Here is a 26,926-nt window from a genome sequence, read left to right as displayed (position 1 = left end):
CATCACATGTAATCCTTCTAAAGTTATTCATAGAATTGTTAAAATGTGGATCAAAGGTGAATTTCTGTTTTTTGTTTTAGATTCGTATCAGCTATAGTCAGTAAAAACATGACTGATGATGCACGGTACAGCAGATAACTCTTTAGGCAGCTGGTGGAATGGAGCTGACTTTTCCAGGGAGCTCAGATGAAAACCAAAACAGGAAGTTTGAAACCACAAACAGGAGCTGCTGTTATTTCAGCCTGTTTTCTGTTCAGCATCAAATGAAGACAAAAAACACGGTGGAGAATTTCACACAAAGTCTCAAATCCTGACAAATAACACATGGATGTAATTTTCTGCATCTTCTTGAAGATACAGAAACAAAACATTAAAAACAACAAACACCTGTCCTCCTCTTCTCACCTTGTCTCTATATCATACTGACCTCTTGTGGCGGCTGTGTGCTGTTCTGATTCAGCTCCTGGATAAGTTTGTCTTTCTCTGCCAGGTTGGACCAAAGGTTCTTGATCCGGACTTCAAGAGCTGCAACCAAAGTGTCTCTCTCAGTCCTCCACTTCTCCATCACCTGCTCCTTCTCAGTGAGCTGGGACAACAACGATTTCTGACCAACCGGGAGAGGGGACGGACATTATATGCTGAGAGACAGTGGAGAGGGAGCAAACAACTCCTGACTTATCTAAAGTGATGATTGACTGTAAATTGATCAAAGGGTGCCAAAAACTGTCCAGCACAGATTTTATGTCAGGATTTTTGGTTTGACTTTATGACAGCATTTTCTTTAGTTCTTGTTGCCAAAATCTTTAGACATTTTGATGAAACAAAACTGCTTCATTTGCATTTATTTCTGACCATATATAAAATATAAAATGTGTACAGTAATTTCCGGACGACAGAGCACAGCTGAATATTAGCCGCACCCACCAATTTCAGAAAGAAAAAAGTAATTGTACATAAATAGGCCGCAATTGTCTATAAGCTGCAGGTCTCCACATTGTAACATGAGATATTTACACAGAAAGATGTTAGACTGAAAAATTTAACGTTTAATTAAATATGTACCATAAATACTTTTTTCCCTGAAGTGTTACATGTAAATATTGACATGCACGTCATCCAGCCTGCGCACATGGTGTCTCTGCTCCACACGGAGAATTGAGTGATTTGAACTTTTCTTGGGATTTCATTGCATGCAGCCAGGAACAGATGGAGTCTGTGGTAAATGACACACAAAGGCGCTGTGACTTTTTTGACTTGTTGCGCCAAAACAGAGAACCGGTGGGGGGGGGGGACTGATCTGACAGCACAACTCTAGTGCAAAGTCCTGGAGAGGGACTTTTTTCAGCCACTACAAGGAACTAAAGTATGATTAAATCAACAAAAACGAAAGGAGAAGACCTTATATTTACACTGTGTGTGAATTTAAACCGCACGAGGAGAGCAGCTTTCAGGAAATCAATTGACGTATTTCGACTTTTGAAAAAACCTGTAAAAATCTATGAATTCGCCGCATCACTGTAAAAGCCACAGTGTTCAAAGCGTGAAAAAAAAAGTAGTGGCTTATAGTCCGGAGATTACGGTATGTAAAATATAAGGGTACCAATAATTTTGTCCATGTGTGTATTTTACCAGCAATAAAATTAGATGTAAATATAAAACTAACAGTAAATGTGAGATATATTAATTATAACCCAAAATCAGACAAAGTTGGGATGATATGGAAAATGCAAAAAAATCTGGTGCACTACAGACTGTAGGAACTGGAGATATTTCATCTTTTTTTTTTTTGGTCTACCTACCAACTTGACACAGATTTTCCACACAGTACCAAACGGTTTGGTTTCTGCTGAAGTCCAAGACCTATTTAGTGACCTGGAAACATTCATGTGTTCATCTGCTGACTCGTCTCAAGAAAACTGGCTGTAAGCGTGATGATTTAATCTTTCTGTTTAGAATAAATTTCCGCCGTCCCAACTTATTTTGGAACGTGGTACAGATCTGAAATACAGGAATCTATTGTCATCGTGTCCCACAGCAGCCTGTACTCACGCTTCTTGAAATGGAGCAACAGCCCCAGCTGGTGGGCCTTTACCATTAATGCAGTTACAACAGAATTTCACCAAGTGCTCTAGTGGCTGTATATTAACAAATTAAATAAAGCTGACCACACAAAATTTGAAATACGAGGGCTGTCAATAAAGTATAGGTCCTTTTTATTTTTTTCAAAAACTATATGGATTTCATTCATATGTTTTTACGTCAGACATGCTTGAACCCTCGTGCGCATGCGTGAGTTTTTCCACGCCTGTCGGTGACGTCATTCACCTGTGAGCACTCCTTGTGGGAAGAGTCGTCCAGCCCCTCGTCGGAATTCCTTTGTATGAGAAGTTGCTGAGAGACTGGCGCTTTGTTTGATCAAAATTTTTTCTAAACCTGTGAGACACATCGAAGTGGACACGGTTCGAAAAATTAAGCTGGTTTTCAGTGAAAATTTTAACGGCTGATGAAAGATTTTGAGGTGATACTGTCACTTTAAGGACTTCCCACGGTGCGAGACGTCGCGCAGCGCTCTCAGGCGCCATCGTCAGCCTGTTTCAAGCTGAAAACCTCCACATTTCAGGCTCTATTGATCCAGGACATCGTGAGAGAACAGAGAAGTTTCAGAAGAAGTCGGTTTCAGCATTTTATCCGGATATTCCACTGTTAAAGGAGATTTTTTTAATGAAAGACGTGCGGACGGGTCCGCGCGTCAGGACGCAGCCGACGCGGTGCGGCGGCACAGGAAAAACACCTCCGTGTTGATAACCATTTGTAAAATCCAGGCGGCTTTTGATGGCTTTCAGTGGAGTGAGTATATGAGAAATTGTTTAACAGCTGGACATGTTCCAACTTGTCCTTAAGGTTTCCAACAGAGGTGTTTTTCCTGTGGCGGAGCATAGCAGCGGCTGCGATCCGTCCGCACGTCTTTCATTAAAAAAAATCTCCTTTAACAGTGGAATATCCGGATAAAATGCTGAAACCGACTTCTTCTGAAACTTCTCTGTTCTCTCACGACGTCCTGGATCAATAGAGGCTGAAATGTGGAGGTTTTCAGCTTGAAACAGGCTGACGGCGGCGCCTGAGAGCGCTGCACGACATCTCGCACCGTGGGAAGTCCTTAAAGCGACAGTATCACCTCAAAATCTCTCATCAGCCGTTAAAATTTTCACTGAAAACCAGCTTAATTTTTCGAACCGTGTCCACTTCGATGTGTCTCACAGGTTTAGAAAAAATTTTGATCAAACAAAGCGCCAGTCTCTCAGCAACTTCTCAAAGGAATTCCGACGAGGGGCTGGATGACTCCTCCCACAAGGAGTGCTCACAGGCGAATGACGTCACCGACAGGCGTGGAAAAACTCACGCATGCGCACGAGGGTTCAAGCATGTCTGACGTAAAAACATATGAATGAAATCCATATAGTTTTTGAAAAAAATAAAAAGGACCTATACTTTATTGACAGACCTCGTAATTTGGGTTCATATTGTCAGCAATGACACAGGAGTCAAAGTAAGAATCACTGCCGAAAAAGAACGGTTCTCTGTGCTTCTGCCAACCACAACAAGCCAGTGTAACCAGGTCAAGATGAAACATGTAGAGAAAAGGAACCCCGGTGCAACACAGATGTCTGTGTAATTAAATGATTTATTTAAAGCTGCCTAACAAAAGATATGGACTGAAGCTTCGATGTAAGGTTACATTGTCATCCGAGTCCTTGGAAAGAATGGGTGGTAGAGCCCTTTTAATAAAGATCATAACCAGGTGTGATTGTGCATAAAGGGGGCGTTGACTACCTAAAGACACATCCATATCTATCCAGGTACTACACTCATTACACCTGTCATTAAAGGCAAACCGCCCACAAATAAGTGAGACAAAACTAAAAACCAAGCATAAAAAATTCACAGGAAGATACAGTCGTTCCAGACACCAAACAAGGACATCGTGATTATTAAAGAAAATAAGTGAAATTTAATCTCTAAGAATCACTGCGGGTTTGTTTGTTTGTTTTGTTTTGGCCTAGTCCATATCATCCCAACATTTTCTGATTTGGGGTTGTACCTGATTTCAACATGAACAACATTTCGTCTGTTTCGTAGAAAACTTAAACACCAGATTAAACAGTGTGTTCATGATGAACGGATCATACCATCTGACTCTGCAGCTCAGCGTTGCACTTCCTGTCCTTCGCGTACGTGGTCATTTCTTTGTTGCGTTTGTCTTCCGCCTCTTTGACTTGGCCAAGCAGAGACAGCTTCTCCTTCACCCACAGGAGGCGCTCTGCCTCATATTTGTCTTTGCACAGCTGTTCAGTGTTGATGTTAATAAAAATAAAGAAAAGCAGCTTTAAGTTGACTTCAGCATCGTGATACACTCATTGCAAAAAAATTTAGAAGGACTGTTTTTGAAGGCGTATTTGACGAGGGAAAATATAATAGAAAATTGATGAGGACTTTTTAGCCAATTTTAGAAAGTGAATTTTGTCTTCAACATATTTCTGTTGCATTATTCTTATTGTTTTCAGTGTGCTCATGTTGGAATGAGATTTCTGATGATTCTACATATGAGTTAAGTTCAGGCGGCACGGTGGATTAGTGGTTAGCACTGTTGCTTGACAGTGAGAAGGTCCCAAGGTCTAATCCTGCCTGGTCCTTGTTTGCATGTTCTCCCACGTGTTCTCATGGATTCCAAAGACATTCAGGTTCGGTGAACTGGTGACTCTAAGTGTGAGTGAGTGTGGTTGTGTTTGTCGGTCTGTACGTGGCCCTGTGATAAACTGGCGTCCTGTGCAGGGTAAACTCCGCCTCTTGTACAGTGTCTGCTGTGATATGCTTTAGCACCCCTGTGAGCTTCCACTGGAATAAGCGGGTATAGAAAATGGATGGCTGGATGAGTACAGGCTTATTTTTTAAAGTGCTAATAAAAACCACAACTGCAATCGTGTAATAAGATTATGTGCTATTCTCTGTTAACCAACATGTGTATGTATGTGTGTGTGTGTGTGTGTGTGTGTGTGTGTGTGTGTGTGTGTGTGTGTGTGTGGGGGGGGGTATTATTAAAACTGCCTAATTTCGCCAAGATTTGCGGGCAGTCCTATGTCTGTTAGCTGGGAGCATCGTAACCCGCATTACCACGTGCACCCATGCAGAGTCCATTTTTTAATTTATTTTTTACAGTTGTGGCTGAAAGCTTCACAATCATCCATAAAATTAATAGTACTGTGATTGGAACACAAGTAGAAATAAAGCATAGTTGCGACGTGAAAGAACCCTAGATTTTGATGCAATGCATTTTGGGCTGATTTTTGCCAATACAAGATATGGAGAATTAGATTTCTTCTTCAAGTACCTCACCTTTAATTAAGCGATTTAACTAAATTAAAAAATTTGTTTCAACACATCATCATCTAATGGATAACTAGTAAGTCCCTTCGGCTGCTCCCTTGTTTGCACTCAGGGGGCCACAGCAAATCCAAGGTGGATCTGCATGTTGAAGTGGCACAGGTTTTACGCCGGATGCCCTTCCTGATGCAACTCCACATTACATGGAGAAATGTGGCAGGGGTGGGATTTGAACCTGGAACCTTCTGAAGTGAAACCAAGCGCATTAACCACTTGGCCACCACCCCTAATGGATAACTAAAAATGAATAAATAAGAAGAAGAAGAAAAAAAAAAATTCTTGGTCACCTTCAGGTTTTCCTGAGCCTGGGTCAGTCTGACATCATTCGATTCAACCGCTGTGTGGCGGAGCAGATCCTCGTCTCTCTCCTGATGCGTCAGCATCCCTCTCAGCTTCTCCACTTCTAACAAGATCACAGCCAAAGAACAAAATAGTCATGAATAAAGAATAAAAAAAGAGACGGTCCACTCAGAGAGCACGTCGTACCACCAACAGCTGCCATCCAAAAGAGTTTTATCCCCATCAGATGTTTGTGACGTCACACAGCAAGAAAGTTGCAGTGAGAGACAAAAATAAAAACCAACTTTGTGCTGCTGAAGAAACTGAAAATATATCAAATAATAACAAAACTATGATGCAGATTACTGTATTGTTTAGAACTGTAAGTTGTATTTTTGTTGTTGTTTTTAACTACTTTGGGAAGTTATTAGTTAAAGGCCACGCCTTCCCATTCTTCATATAATGTGGAGTTGCATCAGGAAAGAGGATCCAATATAAAACTTGTGTCAAATCAACAAGTAGATTCAATTTATTTTAATTCAAATTATTTTATTTGTATAACGCCAAATCACAATAAAGTTGCCTCAAGGCGCTTCAAACAATTAAGGACTAACCATACCAACTCCCCTGAGCAAGCACACAGGCAACAGCGGTAAGAAAAACTCCCTCTGATGATAATGAGGAAGAAACCTCAAGCAGACCAGACCCAGAGTGGTGGCCCACTGTTTTGGTAATTCTAACAATTACAAGGTTTTTACAGATTAGACAAGAATTTCTTTAAGTGGATCAATCTCAGATATGCTATACCTTCAGAGTGTATGTGTGAAGCAGTGGGGGAAAAAAAGGGGAAGCAAGCTGAAAGTGTAGGTGACACGATTTTATATATATATCAACCATCAACATGTTTATTAGACCCCATTCCTACCAGGCTGCTCAAGGAAGCCCTACCATTATTTAATGCTTCGATCTTAAATATGATCAATCTATCTTTGTTAGTTGGCTATGTACCACAGGCTTTTAAGGTGGCAGTAATTAAACCATTACTTAAAAAGCCATCACTTGACCCAGCTATCTTAGCTAATTATAGGCCAATCTCCAACCTTCCTTTTCTCTCAAAACTTCTTGAAAGGGTAGTTGTAAAACAGCTAACTGATCATCTGCAGAGGAATGGTCTATTTGAAGAGTTTCAGTCAGGTTTTAGAATTCATCATAGTACAGAAACAGCATTAGTGAAGGTTACAAATGATCTTCTTATGGCCTCAGACAGTGGACTCATCTCTGTGCTTGTTCTGTTAGACCTCAGTGCTGCTTTTGATACTGTTGACCATAAAATTTTATTACAGAGATTAGAGCATGCCATAGGTATTAAAGGCACTGTGCTGCGGTGGTTTGAATCATATTTGTCTAATAGATTACAATTTGTTCATGTAAATGGGGAATCTTCTTCACAGACTAAAGTTAATTATGGAGTTCCACAAGGTTCTGTGCTAGGACCAATTTTATTCACTTTATACATGCTTCCCTTAGGCAGTATTATTAGACGGTATTGCTTAAATTTTCATTGTTACGCAGATGATACCCAGCTTTATCTATCCATGAAGCCAGAGGACACACACCAATTAGCTAAACTGCAGGATTGTCTTACAGACATAAAGACATGGATGACCTCTAATTTCCTGCTTTTAAACTCAGATAAAACTGAAGTTATTGTACTTGGCCCCACAAATCTTAGAAGCATGGTGTCTAACCAGATCGTTACTCTGGATGGCATTTCCCTGATCACTAGTAATACTGTGAGAAATCTTGGAGTCATTTTTGATCAGGATACGTCATTCAAAGCGCATATTAAACAAATATGTAGGACTGCTTTTTTGCATTTACGCAATATCTCTAAAATCAGAAAGGTCGTGTCTCAGAGTGATGCTGAAAAACTAATTCATGCATTTATTTCCTCTAGGCTGGACTATTGTAATTCATTATTATCAGGTTGTCCTAAAAGTTCCCTAAAAAGCCTTCAGTTAATTCAAAATGCTGCAGCTAGAGTACTGACGGGGACTAGAAGGAGAGAGCATATCTCACCCATATTGGCCTCTCTTCATTGGCTTCCTGTTAATTCTAGAATAGAATTTAAAATTCTTCTTCTTACTTATAAGGTTTTGAATAATCAGGTCCCATCTTATCTTAGGGACCTCGTAGTACCATATCACCCCAATAGAGCGCTTCGCTCTTGGACTGCAGGCTTACTTGTGGTTCCTAGGGTTTGTAGGAGTAGAATGGGAGGCAGGGCCTTCAGCTTTCGGGCTCCTCTCCTGTGGAACCAGCTCCCAATTCAGATCAGGGAGACAGACACCCTCTCTACTTTTAAGATTAGGCTTAAAACTTTCCTTTTTGCTAAAGCTTATAGTTAGGGCTGGATCAGGTGACCCTGAACCATCCCTTAGTTATGCTGCTATAGACGTAGAATGCTGGGGGGTTCCCATGATGCACTGTTTCTTTCTCTTTTTGCTCTATATGCACCACTCTGCATTTAATCATTAGTGATCGATCTCTGCTCCCCTCCACAGCATGTCTTTTTCCTGGTTCTCTCCCTCAGCCCCAACCAGTCCCAGCAGAAGACTGCCCCTCCCTGAGCCTGGTTCTGCTGGAGGTTTCTTCCTGTTAAAAGGGAGTTTTTCCTTCCCACTGTAGCCAAGTGCTTGCTCACAGGGGGTCGTTTTGACCGTTGGGGTTTTACATAATTATTGTATGGCTTTGCCTTACAATATAAAGCGCCTTGGGGCAACTGTTTGTTGTGATTTGGCGCTATATAAAAAATTGATTGATTGATTGATATATATATACACACATACATACATACACACACATACACGAGGTCTGTGATAAAAGTAACGGACCTTACTATTTTTTTCAAAAACCATATGGATTTGAATCACGTGTGATTACATCAGACATGCTTGAACCCTCGTGGGCATGCGAGAATTTTTTCACGCCTGTCGGTTACGTCATTCGCCTGTGGGCAGTCTTTGAGTGAGGAGTCGCCCACCCTCTCATCGATTTTTTCCATTGTTTAGGAATGGCTCAGAGACTGCTGCTTTGTTTGACAAATGAGTGGACACCAGTCGATAAATTCAGCTGGTTTTCGGTAAAAATTTTAACGGCTGATGAGAGATTGTGGTCTGGTAGTGTCGCCGTAAGGACGGCCCACGGCGCCTGACAGCGATCTGCGCTCCGAGGTGGCTTCGTCTCGCTGTTTCAAGCTGAAAACTTCCACATTTCAGGCTCTGTTGACCCAGTAAGTCGTCAGAGAACAGAGAACTTTCAGAAGAAGTCGGCATGAGGAGTTTATTCGGACATTCCATTGTTAACGGACATTTTGTAATGAAAGAACGTGCGGGCAGAGTCGCACGTCAGGCCGGACCCGACCGCGGGGGGTCGTGACAGGAAAAACACCTCCGTTGGAAACCTTAACGGGCAAGTTGGAACATGCCAAAGCTGTTAAACAATTTCTCAATTACTCACTTGTTGAAAGCCATCAAAAGCCGCCTGAATTTTACAAATGGTTTTCAACACAGAGGTGTTTTTCCTGTTGCGGCGCACACAAATTCGCCGAGTCGTCACGGAAACGACTCGGCGAATTTGCGCGCACGTCTTTCATTACAAAATGTCCTTAAACAGTGGAATGTCCGCCTAAAGTCCTCATGCCGGCCTGTTCTGAATGTTCTCTGTTCTCTCACGACGTCCTGAATTAAGCCTTAAATTAGGATGTTTTCAGGTCGAAACAGGCCGACGACGGCGCCTGGAAGCGCTGCGCGACACCCCGCTCCATGGGAAGTCCTTACAGCGACAGAAACATCCCATAATCTCTCATCAGCCATTAAACTTTTCACCGAAAACCAGCTTAATTTCTCGAATAGTGTCCACTCGGATATTCCTCACAGGTCCAGAAAAAATGTTGATAAAGCAACGCGCGCCGTCCGCAGCGGCTATTCAGACAAAGAGATTCCGACGGGTGGGGTGGAGCACTCCTCACTCAAGGCCTGCCCACAGGTGAATGACGTCACCAACACGCGTGAAAAAAACTCACTCATGCGCACGAGGGTTCAAGCACATTTTACTCTGCCCTACTGTTGTACATTTCTATTTTTACTGCTGCTGCAACACTGCAGATTTCCCTGTGTGGGACTCAAAAGGGAAATCTTTAATTTATTTATCAAGAAGCTGCTGCGCTTTCACAAACGCTCACTTCCTCCGATGCCTGGAATGGCATCGATTAAACCTCAGGTAGCTTCTTACCGTTGGTGAGCTCCTGGATGAGACTTTGTTTCTCCTCCAAGACCTCGTCCATCTGCTGCTGCGTAACCTCCTGTTCCATCAAAGCCGCACGCATGTCTGCAATCACACGATCCTTTGCCTCTCCCTCTTAAAAAACAAAAACAAACAAAAAATACACAAAACAAAACAACACATTTACAGTCAGGTCCACAAATATGTGGCAGCATGGTGGCTTAGTGGTTAGCACTGTTGTCTCACAGCAAGACGTTTATGGGATTGAATCCCACCTGTGGCCTTTCTGTGTGGACTTTGCATGTTCTCCCCATGTTTGCGTGTGTTTCCTCCACGTGCTCTGGCTTCCTCACACATTTAAAGACATGCAGGTTATGTGACTTAGAAACTTTAGAATTGCCCAGGTCTCCCTTGCAAAAGAGATCTTGATTTCAATGGGGCTAACCTGGTTAAATTAAATGTAGACTTAGATTAGACAAGCTAAAAAAAATTGGAGCCTTTTAATTCACGGCTGAACTCTTTCAGGGGTCCTCCTGCATGCAGAAGGCAATAAAAGTAAATAATAATAATAATAAAAACTCTTCAGTACTTTACTGACTACATTTCCCATCAGGCTCTCATTCTAGTGTTGCACGGAGAATCGTCATGGCTCAAATGACTCCACAGCTGGTGACTTGTGAATAGGAGTAAAAGTGCATCTGGTGCAACATGTGAACAGGATCCATCGCTCTCTGTAAGGGGGCCATTTGCCTCTGTGTGGTTCATGTATGCTGCACAGTCAGAGTTTCCTACTTTGTCTGGTTTTTGTGTTTCCCTGCAGCTTCCTTGTGGCCACTTTGGGAACATGTGCATCTTCAGGTCTCAATAAAATAATCAAGTTAAGCCATTTTAATAAATGCATTTTACAAGCCCCCCCCCCCCCCCCCCCCCAAAAAAACTAAAAACCAAAAAAAATAAATAAAAAATTCAGTAGTCTTTTACCTTTACAAGCCTGCTGGTGAAGCTGCAGCTTTTGTTCAGTCTTTGCATCAGACTGCTGTTCCTGAATGGAGACAGAAGAGCATGAAGAAGATGGTTACAGTCTCCATAGTACAGGTTGAGGTTTGTTTGTTTTTTTTATTAATGCAGAGGAATAATCTCATCTTATGATGCAGCATTTTCTGGTAATGATAGTAATGTTTGGTTCTCCGGTGCAGCACATCAGGGGTGATGGCAAGAAACACCAAAATCATGAGACAAGCTGGAAACCATTTCTAATCATCTCTGAAAGTAGTTGCATCAATGGTTACCTTTGAGACAGTGATCACTCTGGAGATTGGAAACCTGAATTTTGTCTTTTTTGTAGAATTCTCTACCCGTTTGGCTGGGAGGAAGGTCATATCACACTCAGTTCATCAGAAACATACATGGTGTGTATTTGAAGTAATGTGAAATGTTTTATAGACTTTCACTGTGTAGCTCTGAGCCTGTGACTGCTCTGTGCTGATGAAACAGAGGGAGACGGATGCACACTGTTAAGAGACAGTGCGCTAATAGTGAAGCAGACGACATGCGCGCACTTATTCGGTGACTCTGGTTTAATTATTCTGATGAATTAGATCCATAAAAAAAAGTACCGATCGTGTATTTCTGTTGAAAGAGATTTGTTTCTGCTGCATCGCTCCCTGATGTCCCAAACTATGGGGCCGGCCGAAGGTCACGGAAGGTGCCTGTGTTAATCATACATCCAAAAAATTAGTGGTGTTAAAAGAAATTTGCATTAACATTTTATAGGTTTAACTCTGACAGTGCTCATTGATAGTCAACTATTCCAGCACAGACTGTAAAACTATCAGCTTATATTAGATTCAGTGGAGTTTGATGAACACATTTAAGAATTTACATTGGTGTCAACGAGTCAGCACATTTACAGACGAAGAAAACACTTTTTTAAAAAATTAGACCACTATATTCATGATGTCATGACATGCATGCGATATCACACTATTATGCTGTCAAAGTTTTAATCCGGGAATACGCCAAATGTTGACACTGAATTTCTGACCTCAAAGTATGGTGCCTCTAGTTTCACATTCTACTTCAGGGACCTTCAGAAAACATCTGAATTACTTCATCACTGTAATAAATGTGTAACTTTAAGACACAGCAGAACTGAAGCTTTTGAAGTATTCAGCCTCTCAGCCACTGGCTGTGACTGTGGGGAGAAGGGTTATCCTTTCAAAGTGGTTGAAACTAAAACCTTCAGAGTGTTTGTGTGAACCAGTGAAATAGATGTTCGTACCATCTTGAGTTGCTGAATGGTTCGGTCCCTGTTCGTCACATCAGCCTGAAGCTGCTTCTTGGTTTTCTCTAAATCACATAGTTTCTGCCTTAAAGTCTTCTCTTCGTCTCTTGTGGCTGAAATCTGCAGTGGGGGTGTGGCACAATTCATTCCGCAAAATACAGTCCACATGCACGTCATTGAGCTAGCACATAAAAATATACCCGAGTCCTGCTTAATATGAGTTGGGGCTGGGGGACAAGGACCAAAAATCTTATCTCAGCATTTTTAGGCTGAATAGAGATTTGTAAAAGACGAATCAAATAAGAAACCATCCAGATTGTTCTTTCCTGCTCCATAAGTACAGCTGTGTAAATAGCAAAAATGCAAATGACAATAGTGGCTTGATTGCTTTTAGCAGTTTTTTTAAAGCCTTCTTGTTCCACTACTGCAAAAGGTACTATATGTTTAGAGATGTAAAGTGAGAGAGAGACACTGAATGAATCAGAAAAGTAAAACAGTACAACTAAATGAAACTTGTATTGAGCTTTGTTTCGGGACAGACTTTAGCAGCTGGGAAGACTTGGACGCTGCAGTAGCATCAAAGACATAGTACACTGTCCCGTCTATACATCTCCTAAAATATACTGATATAACTCATAATATCAATATCACAATATTTTCCTCAGTAAGCCTGTAAAGCCAAATTTGCATTTGTTGCAAAACTCTTACCTTTGTTAATATTGTAACTCCACTGTTACTACACAGAATTTTTAAAAACTCAGTTACTATAATTGGCAGATTAATGATTATTTGTTGCAGTAACAGGTTTCAAAGGACTGCACTGAAATTATTAAAAGACAATAAGTGGTACCTTTTTCTCAACTTGCTGGATCTGCTTCTTGTAGTCGGCCAGTTTCTCTCTGAGGTCTGACATGTCGTCGTCTTTCCTCTGAAGTTCAAGACTGAGGTTTTTCACTTTCTCAGAGTCCTGCTCTGTACTTTCCTTCAGTCTGAGGCAAAATACAGTCAGTGTGATTGTGTGCTGGTGCTTTCAAACATCAGGACTATTGATTTACAGGCTCTGCAGTGATGGTACATTCGTGCCCCATGCTAAGTTCACACATCATACAGTACACAAAACCACAGGAGCACATCAGGTCCTGATGGTTCTCAGTGGGGACCAAAACAGTTTATTCTTTTTGAAATGGTTACATGGAGGTGCACAAACAACAAAGCACCCCCCCCCCCCCCCCACCCGCAACTCTGGCTCAGTCATCCTTCACTGATTTTCAAAACATTAGCTTATCTGTAGGTCAGGTTCAGTCTGGAGGCACGCACCAATGCCACGCAACCCTGCATCCTGCGCAGCACAGAACTGCCCTGGGTCCAATTCTGGAATGTAACCATCTATTTGCAACACCCAGGTAAAATATGGGTGTGTCCCTATACATTTCCAGTGGCTGGGGTCTGCAACACTGAGGTATCAGCATGCTGGATTATGCCCAGAGAAACATGTCCTTAGAGTTGTCCAAAATAAATTAATAAATAAATAAAGAAAAAAAGATACCCAGACACAAATCAATACTAAAAATTACTATTGGATTTGATCCTCATTTGCATCAATATCTATATGAACAGTGTTGCATTTGCCTCCTCCCTTCGTGAGTGGGTGAACACATGAATGCTTGTTGCCGTTGACAATGAGCTGGTTGAACATGGCAGCTGCTGATTCTGAAGAGCTTTCATGACCAGTTTTAGTTGAAAATGTAAAAAGCAAATGTGCTGTTTGGAAGTAGCCAAAGCAAAGTAAATGAAAATAAGAAAAAAAGATAAAGTTTCTCGACTGACCACCCCCAAAAACTGTAATCTGCCTGTTTCCATATTTTTTAATTTTCTGACCACAAACGTCACCAAAATACTTTAATGTTACTGCCATTATATTCAAAGTAAGGAGAAAAACAAACCTGTAACAGTAGCTAATCAGTTTCTAGCACGATCCAGAACTTTTTTACCTGCGGATCTCCTCCACTCTCTTCTCGAGCTCAGCATCCTTCTGGGCGATTGCCTCATGTGCCACCGCCAGCAGCTCCCGACGGTGTTCCACCTCCCTCTGCCGGGTCTTCTGTACTGCCTGGATTTCTTCAACATCCCGTTTCTCCTGTGCCTCTTTCAGGCACTTCTGCAGAGATGTGACCTGCGCCTCCTTTTCTGAGAGTTCTTTCTGGAGGATCGCCTCTCGCTCTGCAAGCTTATTCTCAGTTTCTTTCAGCATTTGCTCCATCTCTGCCATTCTGCTAGACAGCAGAGAAGATGAAAGATCTTCAAACCTGGGCGCAGTAGGATTAATGTTCTTTGCTGCCATGCTGTCTAACCTTTCTTTCAAGGATGAGACCTCAGTGTGGAGGTCAGCATTCTTCCTCCTGAGGATGTCAACAGCACTGTCGGTCTCAACCTGAAGTATAGCTTCTTCCGGTTCAACCTTCGGCAGACCTGAAGTCTGCTTTTGTTCAGTTAGCTGTTGCCTGAGATCTTCCAGGAGTTGTTCAGAGGCAGTTTTGTGTTCACTCAACTCCTTTAAATGCTGCTGTGATGTCAGTTCTTGTTCCCTCAGCTTCTCATTGAGCTCTTTTATTTGTTTCACTGACGTCAGTGTTTGTTCCTCCAGTTGTCTTCTCAGATGCTGTATTTCTTCCTCCTTACATTTGAGTTTGGTTTCAAGTTCAGCAAGCTGCTTTTGTGGAATTGCTTCTTGCTCCTGAACTTTCTTATTTAGTTCTTCAACTTCCTGTTTCGACAAAGCCTCTTGGTGCTTCAGGTGCTCAGTTAGCTTCTCTGATGTGAGTGTTTGTTCCTCCAGTTGTCTTCTCAGATGCTGTAATTCTTCCTCCTTACATTTGAGTTTGGTTTCAAGCTCAGCCAGCTGCTTTTGTGGAACTGCTTCTTGCTCTTGAACCTTCTTACTTAGTTCTACTACTTCCTGCTTCCACAAAGCCTCTTGGTGCTTCAGCTGCTCAGTTAGCTTCTCTGACGTCAGCGTTTGTTCCTCCAGTTGTCTTCTCAGATGCTGTAATTCCTCCTCCTTGCATTTGAGTTTGGTTTCAAGCTCAGCCAATTGCTTTTGTGGAATTGCTTCTTGCTCTTGAACCTTCTTACTGAGCTCCTCTACTTCCTGTTTCCACAAAGCCTCTTGGTGCTTCAGCTGCTGTGTGATCTGCTGAAGCTGCTGGTTTGACATCTCCTGTCTGTGAACAAACTCTTCCTTTGTCTGTGCCAGTTCCTTTTCCAGCTGCAGGATTTCTCTCTGCTTGCTCTCACACCTCTCAGTTTCGTCAGCTTGAATCTTCTTCAAGTCACAAACTTCTTCCTTCAGTAAATTCAAGGTTTCCGATGATGCTGCAGCAATTTGCAGTTCCTGTTTCAGGCTCTGAACTTCCTTGGTTAAGATGTGGATCTGGGAAGTTTTATCCAGGATGGTTCTGCAGCACTGGTTCAGTTGCTCCTGGGCTGCACCTTGTTCGACTATGACTTGTTCAGCTCTCGATGTCTGGTGCGTCACCTACGGAAGTCAGCAAAAATATCATTCTTTTGGATGTATGCACAGTATAACAGCCTTTAACCAATGAAATACAGTATTTTTTGGAGTAGAAGTGACATTTTTCTTTTCCTAATTTGGAAGGTCCTGTGACTTTTTCGCAGGTGTGACTTACGTATATATTTGGAGGGGGGGGGGGGGGGGGGGGATCACAAAAACTAAAATAATTCACACCTTTACAGGCCTTCCCAGGACTCAAACATGGATAAAACAATAATAAGAATAGACTACAACAAAGCACAACAAAACCTCAAAGCGCTGATTAAAAAATAAAGCAAATAAAATCAAATAGACGTGTGCTTTTATGTACTTGAGGAGGGTGTGCCATCAGCCACTGACCCAACAATAAATAACAGTACTTAATTATCTTTCACCAAAACATCAAATTTAGGCTTGGATCTTACATGTACCATCTGGCAAATTGTAGCTAAGAACATCATCCTCTATACCACTTCATCATGAAGCTGTATGACTGGGGATACAAAATATCATCATAGAAAATCAACAATAATAATAATATTAAAGCAAACAGAGCTCTGGTATCGGAATAGTATTGGTACTGGCAGATATCCAAATTTAGGTATTGGGATCATATCGGAAGTGAAAAAATGTAGATCGGTGCATCCCTAGTTGCTCATAGAGCTCTGGGGTACTGGACTTTGGGGTAGCAGCTAGATAGTGTAGTGGTAGTGTACTGCTGCCTTTGGAACAACAGGTCATGGGTACAAACCTGGTCAGGACACACATCCAGTAAGGGCCCCCAGGCCAGAGAATCAAATAAAGCCATACCGGCTCAGACATCACCTGTGTTAACAAAGTCCACATCAGTTGTTGAGGAACCAGGACACACTGATGGGAAATAGGCTACTGTACTTTTACTGAACATTCTATGGGGAGGTGATGGTCTAATGGTTAAAAGCATTGGGCTTGAGAGGGTCCTCAGTTCAAATCCTAGCCTGACCGGAAAATCACTAAGGGCCCTTGGGCAAGATCCTTAATCCCCAAGCTGCTCCTGGTGTGTAGTGAGCACCTTGCACGGTAGCACCCTGACACCGGTGTGTGTGTCAGCATAAATGGGTGAAAAGTAATTAATTGAAAAAGTAAAAAGTAATTGAAAAGTGCTTTACAATGATGCAAGGCATCATTGTAAGGCACTTTGAGCTTCTAATTCAGATGGAAAAGTGGTTTATAAATGCAGCCCATTTACAAGACTAACATGGAGCTCTGTATCCCATAAGATTACTATAATACTGATGATGCTGTGTTTATGTATTTTCCTACAGTATTTCTGTTCTAAAAGTGGACAAACTTAAACGTGAACTCCTCTAACAATGTCCTGTTTTGGAGCCTCAAGCAGCCAGTCAAGAAACTGCAACTGTCTCTTCTTCCAGGAGGGTTTCATCGGAGGCCATCGACGTTCACCGCATGGTGACACCTCACCAGTTATATACAATGCAAAATATATCTGTGTGTTATTCTGATATTTCTCCTCTTGAAACAAATACACAAATCCATCGACCAGAACTTCAAAATAACCACAGTGGTGCTTTAAATAAAGGCACGCTCATTACTACTTCAGATCATTTTTAAAGAAAAACCTCCCTACTTTCAATCGGTCTCATTAAATCAGCGGCACCATTTGTTCCTCACTGTGACTAAACTGACCTGAAGTCGCCTTGCCTCCGTCAGGGCGTTCGGTGCTTCCTCTTCACATGAACCATACATAACGACTTTATCAGAAGCTTTGTGGCCAGAATCCTCTGACAGGTTCTGGTTCTGTTGCATCTCCTTCACTTCCAGTAACTTCCTGCACAGGTCCTCCAAAAAATCCAGAGGATCTGCCCTGCCTCCTTTAACCACGGGGTGGGCTGAACCCAGATCTCTGAGCGCTGCCTCAGCCACCTTCTTTATATCCATCAAGTCATGGGAAGCAGACGAGAGCTGCAGGAGAATGCGGATGACAGAGACAGACAGGCTGAGACCTGCACAAAATCAACAAATGGGCGAAATCTGTGACAGGACTGTGTAAATCAGTGCATATTTACTTATTACAACATCTAATCAAACTCTGAAAACTTCTGGCTCTTTTACACTGTAAACAATTCTGCAGAAAAAGATTGAAATTTAAAACTCTTTTGACTACTCTTTCCATTTCTTATTGGTTATTTGAAGTGACCTGAGAAGATCTTCACTGTGTTGGAATTGGAAATGTTTTTTTATCCATTGTCTGACTTGCTGAAATCGAATGGCTGTAAAAGTGATGATACAGAAGAAAGGATGTGTGAAGTAACATAATCCATTATTTATATTCGTTTTGATTTAGGCTGTGTTGTAGAGATGATTGCCCTCCGCTGTTGGGTGGATGAAGCACAGCATGGTCCACGTGGTCCTTCATGTTCACTGACCGTGTTGTAAACATTTAATCAACCGAGAAGCAAAATAATTCATGTTCAAAAGCTGAATGTGGTTCAAAACAAAATGTGTTACCATAGCTTTGACTTCTTCACTCGGCCCGGCAACGGCTACTTTCTCCACAAGTTTTTTGAAGATCTCCAGCCTGTTGTCAGCTCGCTCCTGCATGATTTCTCTCTCTCTCTCTAGACGTTCACTGAATCACAAACATTTTTGTCAGTGTACGTGTTCTGATCTTAGTGAGCAGCAGGTCATTAAGCATACTGTTGATTCATAACCAGAGACAAAAACTAACACTACAGTGTCTGGAGTAGGAGTCACATCTTTATTTTTAGTGTGGAAGGTCCTGCAACTTATATATGAAAAAAATACTTTCATCTACGCGCCACAAGATGACAGCATCTGCACTTGTTACAAGCTGCCCCTGTATACTGGAGGCAGCATTAATTTACACACACACACACACACACACACACACACACACACACACACACACACACACACACACACACACACACACACACACACCTAGTAGTACAGTAAAATTTAAGAAATAATACTTTCCAACTAAAATATTACACTCTGGAATAACAAGAGGAAATATAACTTTTGATATTACTCGGAACAACTTATTCAGACAGTGGGACAACAAGAACAGATATTTCAAGAGCCTGCGTCTAACTTAGAAGTGGTAGTAGAAGAAGCAGCATAGTAATAGTAGTGCACTACTACAAGAAGTAGTAGTAGAAGAAGAAGAAAAAAGAAAAATAAGGTTTGTCTTAAAGGAGGAGAAACTTTAAGAAATTATACTTTCTACCTAAAATACCACACTCTGGTATAACAAGAGGGAATATAACTTTTTATATTACTTGGAACAATGTGTTTAGATTGTGAAACAAGAACAGCTATTTTAACAGTGCGTCTAAGGTAGAAGAAGTAGTTAAGCTAAAGTTGATTATGTTTTGTATCTGTTTTACAAAACACTTTCCAAATGTTTACCTCACATATCTGCTCAGTTGCCTAAAGAAGCAGTTCACTTACAGTAGTGTTCAGAATAACAGTAGTGCTATGTGACTAAAAAGATTAATCCAGGTTTTGAGTATATTTCTTATTGTTACATGGGAAACAAGGTACCAGTAGATTCAGTAGATTCTCACAAACCCAACAAGACCAAGCATTCATGATATGCACACTCTTAAGGCTATGAAATTGGGCTATTAGTAAAAAAAGTAGAAAAGGGGTTGTTCACAATAATAGTAGCATCTGCTGTTGACGCTACAAACTCAAAACTATTATGTTCAAACTGCTTTTTTAGCAATCCTGTGAATCACTAAATTAGTATTTAGTTGTATAACCACAGTTTTTCATGATTTCTTCACAACTGCAAGGCATTAATTTTGTTGGTTTGGAACCAAGATTTTGCTCGTTTACTAGTGTGCTTGGGGTCATTGTCTTGTTGAAACACCCATTTCAAGGGCATGTCCTCTTCAGCATAAGGCAACATGACCTCTTCAAGTATTTTGACATATCCAAACTGATCCATGATACCTGGTATGCGATATATAGGCCCAACACCATAGTAGGAGAAACATGCCCATATCATGATGCTTGCACCACCATGCTTCACTGTGAACTGTGGCTTGAATTCAGAGTTTGGGGGTCGTCTCACAAACTGTCTGCGGCCCTTGGACCCAAAAAGAACAATTTTACTCTCATCAGTCCACAAAATATTCCTCCATTTCTCTTCAGGCCAGTTGATGTGTTCTTTGGCAAATTGTAACCTCTTCTGCACATGTCTTTTATTTAACAGAGGGACTTTGTGGGGGATTCTTGCAAATAAATTAGCTTCACACAGGCGTCTTCTAACTGTCACAGCACTTACAGGTAACTCCAGACTGTCTTTGATCATCCTGGAGCTGATCAATGGGTGAGCCTTTGCCATTCTGGTTATTCTTCTGTCCATTTTGATGGTTGTTTTCCGTTTTCTTCCACACGCCTCTGTTTTTTTTGTCCATTTTAAAGCATTGGAGATCACTGTAGATGAACAGCCTATAATTTTTTGCACCTGCGTGTAGGTTTTCCCCTCTCCAATCAACTTTTTAATCAAACTACACTGTTCTTCTGAACAATGTCTTGAACGTCCCATTTTCCTCAAACTTTCAAAGAGAAACGCATGTTCAACAGGTGCTGGCTTCATCCTTAAATAGGGGACACCTGAGTCACACCTGTTTGTTCCACAAAATTGACGAACTCACTGACTGAATGCCACACTACTATTATTGTGAACACCCCCTTTTCTACTTTGTTTTTTTTTTTACTAATAGCCCAATTTCATAGCCTTAAGAGTGTGCATATCATGAATGCTTGGTCTTGTTGGATTTGTGAGAATCTACTGAATCTACTGGTACCTTGTTTCCCATGTAACAAGACATACTCAAAACCTGAATTAATCATTTTAATCACATAGCACTACTATTATTCTGAACACTACTGTATGTTTTACACGTGTTAAAATGACAAGTAGCTTGCAGCTTGTGTTTGAATTAAATATATAATGTTGCAAGTTTTCAAACATTTCATTTCATTGCACGTTTACCTCACATATGATTGTCTGTTCTGTGATTTAAAGAAGCAGTTTACTTGTGTTTTTCACATGTTAAAATTACATTAATTAGCTTGTAGCTTCTGCTGGTTAACATAATGATTTAAATAAATAAATAAATAATACTACGCACTTTCAAACATTTACTTTCATTGCAGGTTAATCTTACATATCATCTGTTCAGTGATTAAAAGAAGCAGATTGTTTGTGTTTTGTGCTTGGTATAATAACATGAATTAGCTCATTAGCTTGTGCTCCTTAAAGTGCTGTTTGTGTTATAAACACACAATGCTGTGATTAAATTAATTCTGCATGTTGTTGCAGTAGCACATAAAAAAAAAAAAAAAAAAATCAACTTATACTCCAGTGGAACTTATGTGCAGCTTTTCCTTTCATGACACATTTATGGACAGGTGTGCACGACTAATGCTTCGGTGCAAGTGATAGACTGGAAAATTAATTCAAATCAAACAATCAACAATAGTGGCCTCAAACTGAAATGTCTGAGAAGCTGCAGGTTCTTCATTACATCCATAAAAAAGGTTATGGAGACCTCCATATCCTCCATCAAGAGGAGCAGACCCAACAACCTGGAGATGAGTTTATCTTAACAACTCTACACAGAAACTGAAATAAAATCTTCCTCTGTAACTCCCTCTGTAGGGTATAATGTGGGACTGTAACACTAGTTAGTCCTCAATTAAGAAGCCAGATGGAGACGTGCTGAAACATCTTGAAGACTAAACAAGGAGAGCAGCTACTTTTGATTAAACCTATAGATATGTAACAACAGTTTTTCAGACTAATAAAAAAATGTTTTACAGTCTTGATCATGCACATTCAAAATTTGTGTGCTGCATCTTAAACAGCATCAAAAGTAATCCTTAAATACATATATTTATACTGTAGAACAGGATGTCTCACATGAAATCAGTCTGCATGTCAGAGAAGAGCTTTTGGAACTCGATGCTGACTTCCTCTCTGACCCGAGCCTCTATCAGCAGACTCTCCACTTGCTCCTTCTTCAATTTTTCCTCCAGCGCTCTCAAACGTGCCATCTGATCCTGAGGAACAGAACACAAAACGTAAACCGCCTTGCTGATTTTTGTTCCTTTTCAAGGCAACATTTACTAATCAAAGAAAGAAAGGGCAGCATCGACACTGCTGGACAATAAAGAGCTATGTTACTTCTGTCAGGTGATTAATGCAGAAAGACAATTTAAGAAAAATCACTTTTACAAACCATGATAACCCCCTGGCAGTTAAGGTGTTCCAAAAATTGCTGTTGTCAAAATTATCTTGCTGACATGAAACTTTGTCATCTCAGGGGTCATGGTCAGATTGCTATATGTAACCTGCTCAAGAAGGGTCCATTTTTTTTTTCTCCAGTTTACCAACATGATAAAACAGGTGCAGGTGAAATTTTCGCATCACATAGAACACAGAAATATATGACTTTACTAAGCGTGTTACGCTGCAAATAAAATCTAAAGTATTCACGTTTGGTAAATAAAACATCACAGGCATCAAAAACATCTAAATTAAATGCCATAGGCCATGACACAAGGTAACGACAAGTCATTCCTTTATTAATCCCACATAGGGAAATTTGCAGCATCACAGCAGCAGTGATAATAGAATTTTGCAACAGTAAACAGAAGGAAACACAAATACTGAGGCACAGCAAATCCACCAATGAAGTTAATGAAGTAATGAATGAATCTTTTCTTAAACTGTACAACTGCAGAAGGGAAGCTAAAATATAGCAGAGCATTATGTACAGAGAGCATGGAATTTTATGTGGCTAGATGGCACAATATGCACTGCGTCCACTGCTCTGCTGTTTAAATGTACAAATATTCCACTCGCTAGTCGCATTCTGTGTTTTATCTGACTGGCAAAACTTTTAACCCTTCTTTTGTATGTTTGTTTATATCTGAATTGTTTATCTACTACTATAAACAAAAGGTTTGTCGTCATGTTCCACAGCAGCCTGCACTCAAGGTTCTTGAAATTAAGCAATATCACCACCTGGTTGATATTTACCATTAATGCAAGTAAAATAGAATTTCACCAAGAGCACTAGTCGCATTCTATTTTACTGATTATTGCAGCGATTTTATTTGTTTATTGGTTTCTCGACAAACACTTTGTACTTCAACAAGAGACCGTAGTCTCGTTTGTAGCCTCCGTGATATTGCGGGATTTGGCCGCTTACGTGGACCTCCATTTAATATATACACAACATAACTTCACACTGATAAATGATGGTTTTGTTTTCGGCTGCAATCACCGAAGCAGTCACGAAAAGTTTTTTTTTTTTTCGGTTCCCGGTGGAGAAGAAAAGGCGAGGAGGTGGGAGATGTCGTGTTGGCCTACACAGCTAACCAGAGTAGCTCCGTTCTCTCTCCTGCAAAACCGCCTCGACAAATTTGTGCTCCGGATCATGAACAAACCTCAACACATGTCCACGTTCCACCGCATCGTGACCTTTTCTTTGCATTTTCACTTTGTTTGCATGTAATTTGCCAAAAACGCCACTGAAAATGCCATGGTTTGTACCCTGGATGTAGAGAAATTACGTCATATGTGTCATATTTTACCCCTTTAGCGCCCGCCCCCAAACAAGACTGCATTGTCCAATTGCTTATGTTACTTGTCTTAAGTTCTAACTGTTACTGGTCCATACCGTACCCAGAACAGGTGGCCGCCCAAATGGATCTGGTGGTCTGCTGGTGTTGGACCCTGCTCTCGTGAATTGTTTTGGGGCAGCTTTCTTGTGATTTGGCACTTTATAAATATAATTATAAAATTCACTTTGTTGGCCAATCTAAACCAATGGACCAGTTGTTGTATTTTCCCGAGAGTATAAATTGCACCTTTTTCCCTGTACCGTCAACTCTTCAATTTGGGATTTTTATACATTGCTATCTTGTACTTTTATAATTTGCATTTATTCATGATTCCTGGTTAATCCCTATATAAATATCTATTATTATTACTGAACATGTGATTTTTCACTATACAAGTCGCAGGACCTTCCATACTAGTAAAAAAAAACAAAAACAAAAACATCAAACGACAAAAGCACACAACTTATACTGCAGAAAATACGGTAAGCTTTTGGGCTGTGGGCAGCAAGTGGAGTATCTGGAAAAACCAACATAGCCACAAGAAGAACAACCAAATTTCACAAAGGCACCTATTCAGATTCAAACCCCAAACCTTCTCACTGTGAGGTGAGCCACTGCACCACTTAAAAGCTCTTCATGAAATTTCACCAGTATAGAACTAACCTGATATGTTCTCTTTTTAATGACAATTTCATAATTTTCTTCATCACTGCTCTGCTCCACAGTGTCCTCCAGCAGACTTCCTTCTTCCTCCTGGACAAAAGGTTTACAGTAAAACACACTGATGATTAACCGTGTCCTATTTACTTACTTAAACCAGTGATCTCCAACCCTTATCTGATTTCAATAGAGTGACAAACTGCATCCACGTTACCTGCAGATCCTCCAGGCTGCTCTCCCAGCCAATTGGAGAGCTCCGGGCACCTTCTGAAGGAGCTCCCCCATTTGTGTTTGACAGCAGAGTGGTGCACCCCTGAGGTGTGACGGCAAGAGTCTTTGTGCTCAGGACTATCACCTGGCAACAGTGCGAGTGGGGCACAGAGAACAAAACATGTTAATGATGCAGCGTTTCTCGAATGAGAAATGTAGTACATTTTCCTGAACATGATCCAGTATGGTTTGGCGGTTGCCTGTAAGGACTAAAAGCATGTTCATGGTGTTGGATGTCAAGCCATCAAACCAGATCTTACATGCAGATTAACAAACACAACACATATACAAAATCAAAGCTAGTATCTGCACCTTCTGTGCCACAGCGGAAAACTTGAGGACGTTGAGCGTCTCGTCATACATGGAGGCGCACTGGTTGATGTTGACAATCATGCAGGCTTTACCTCGGCCGGAGAAAAACCCCTGCAGGTAGTGGGTCAGCTTGCTCTCCCTAAAGGGAACGTGCTGAAGCAGCCTGTTGGAAGCAAACACCAGAAAACCTTTAAGCTGCACTCTCCAATCAGAGTTTCAAGGTTGAGTGGAGCAGAGAGCGCCACCCGGAGCCTTCTTAAAGCATGAGTAATGGCAGACAGTAAAAGTGTCTCACTTTGCCTGCTGATTGTATCGCAGTGCGTTGATGCATTTCCCCAGGATGAGCAGCGAGGTGTTGATGTTTCCAGCTTCTTTCAGACGCTCTCCATTATTCTGGGTTTTGGCGCATCGCTCCGATCCGGCCAGGTCACACAGACACAGCCTGGACACAAACACACGCCTCACAATGCTGCCAGCTGTTCTCTTAAAATGTCGAACTTTAACAACTTGAAGAGAAAAAGACTTTATTTTGGATCCACCTTTACCTATTTCCACCATGTTTCACAAGCATATACTTGCACACCGAGAGACTATAGAGCCTCAACAATATATCAGATGGCCAATATGAGCCTTTCAGGAATGTATCGGTTGTTGGCATTATTTTTACAGATATGCCAACTTTAACAGAATTAAACAATGCAGAAAAACACTTTGAAATTGTGTCACTGCATAATGTGGCCATTAGAGGGCACCCTAACAACACTGTCTACAATGCTGTCAAGCATGGCTGGGACCCTCATCACCCCTTTGTCACATAAATTATAAGAGGCATAAGCACAGCAACCAGCTGAAGTTCATTTTCAATCAGAGTGGGCATTTTACAGCGACAAGAGGTCACTATGCTGACAGCTAGGCGGGGCCAAAACAGGCAACAAGTCTATTTTATGCAAATGCTGAGTGATGCGACATAGCAACTGCCAATCCAAATGAAGACAGAGTGATGTACGATGATTGGTTGATTAAAAAAAAATAAATAAATCAATTAGATTTATATATAAGTGTAAAGTCAGCCCATACGTCTTGTTGCAGGTGGTTCAGAAGGGCAAGGTCTAAAATTAATATGAATTACTATTAATTATTAATGAATGAATTCATGAATTACTTTTTTTTTTAATCCAAGATGGCAGAATACACTACCAGACAACTGTATTTCTGTATACATCTAACATGTTTGGACTATTTTCCTCTTATAATTAGTAAAAGTAAGCAAAAACAAAACAAAACACTTTTATATATCTGCAGACATATTGGCATTGCAAAATTTTCTACTCCCCAATATCAGTATTGGTATCAGCCCCCAAAATATTCATATCGGTTGGGTTCTATGAGACACATAAATTCCCATATTCCAGCTCAAGTTAATCATGATTTCACCGACTCGCTGACTGAGTGGACCCTCGGAGTGCTGTCGTCTTCGATCCTCAGAATGCGAATGGAGAATATACTGTGACTGCAGACACAGAGGAAAAAAAACATGATTTTGCACGTCAGTAATTTTATTGCTAAAATGAAGGAGACCAATGTTTCCCAAGATGAGGGTGCAGTGACTGCCACACCCGCCTGAATGTTCCAGAGTATGACTTAAAATTTTTTTTAAACTAAATCTGGCATAAACTCGGACCAAAGTAGCAATGAGTGGTGCATTAAGCAACTATCAGTGTGTCTGTCCTTTTAAATTGTAGAATTTTAGGCTTTGGTGATTTTGAACAGGAACCCATTTAACCCGCGTAACTGCCGTACTTAGAGTCTAACACAAAAGACTGATGCCCACTGAGCTCACCTTCTGCTGGACAGCTGGTTGAGTCGAGTGGAGGAGAAACTCTGGTTCTTTTTACCCAGCTTCATCACCTTGTAAGCCTCCACAGCAGAGTTCACCTGAACCCAGCGCAGATCTACACACACACACACACACACAAAATAAAAAGACAGCAACACAAACCTGAAAAGTGACTTGATGAAGTCTTGAAGCAAACAAAGTAATTTATCTAGAACTGAGGACAATCCAACTTGTGAAAATGCTGAATGAAAGAAAACATTGTGATATGCAGGGCAACTGACTTTCAGCACTCTATATTATAAACAACAGACCTCTGCTATCCTACATTAAAACATTTTCCAAG

At 41.0% G+C, this 26,926-nt stretch overlaps 1 protein-coding gene across 1 annotated transcript in view; it reads right to left on the bottom strand.

Moving 5' to 3' along the window:
• The window catches only part of kif20ba (kinesin family member 20Ba), a 128,385-nt gene that overhangs the window by 77,062 nt on the left and 24,397 nt on the right, over positions 1–26,926 (bottom strand). The window contains exons 9-25 of the mRNA XM_034185056.1: positions 26,587–26,698; positions 26,185–26,256; positions 25,042–25,188; positions 24,747–24,909; positions 24,379–24,519; positions 24,168–24,257; positions 21,796–21,935; positions 18,333–18,465; positions 17,523–17,798; positions 14,278–15,821; positions 13,137–13,275; positions 12,284–12,406; positions 10,984–11,044; positions 10,012–10,137; positions 5,727–5,842; positions 4,188–4,343; positions 428–604 (exon numbers count right to left, since the gene is read on the bottom strand). Coding sequence (XP_034040947.1) covers positions 428–604; positions 4,188–4,343; positions 5,727–5,842; positions 10,012–10,137; positions 10,984–11,044; positions 12,284–12,406; positions 13,137–13,275; positions 14,278–15,821; positions 17,523–17,798; positions 18,333–18,465; positions 21,796–21,935; positions 24,168–24,257; positions 24,379–24,519; positions 24,747–24,909; positions 25,042–25,188; positions 26,185–26,256; positions 26,587–26,698 — 3,716 coding nt within the window. The remainder of the gene's footprint in view (positions 1–427; positions 605–4,187; positions 4,344–5,726; positions 5,843–10,011; positions 10,138–10,983; positions 11,045–12,283; positions 12,407–13,136; positions 13,276–14,277; positions 15,822–17,522; positions 17,799–18,332; positions 18,466–21,795; positions 21,936–24,167; positions 24,258–24,378; positions 24,520–24,746; positions 24,910–25,041; positions 25,189–26,184; positions 26,257–26,586; positions 26,699–26,926) is intronic.

The sequence above is a fragment of the Thalassophryne amazonica genome, chromosome 13 (assembly GCF_902500255.1).
Source record: "Thalassophryne amazonica chromosome 13, fThaAma1.1, whole genome shotgun sequence".
Classification (NCBI taxonomy): Eukaryota; Metazoa; Chordata; class Actinopteri; order Batrachoidiformes; family Batrachoididae; genus Thalassophryne; species Thalassophryne amazonica.
Note: the sequence above shows the minus strand (reverse complement) of the source record. Positions and strands in the feature narration are given on the sequence as shown.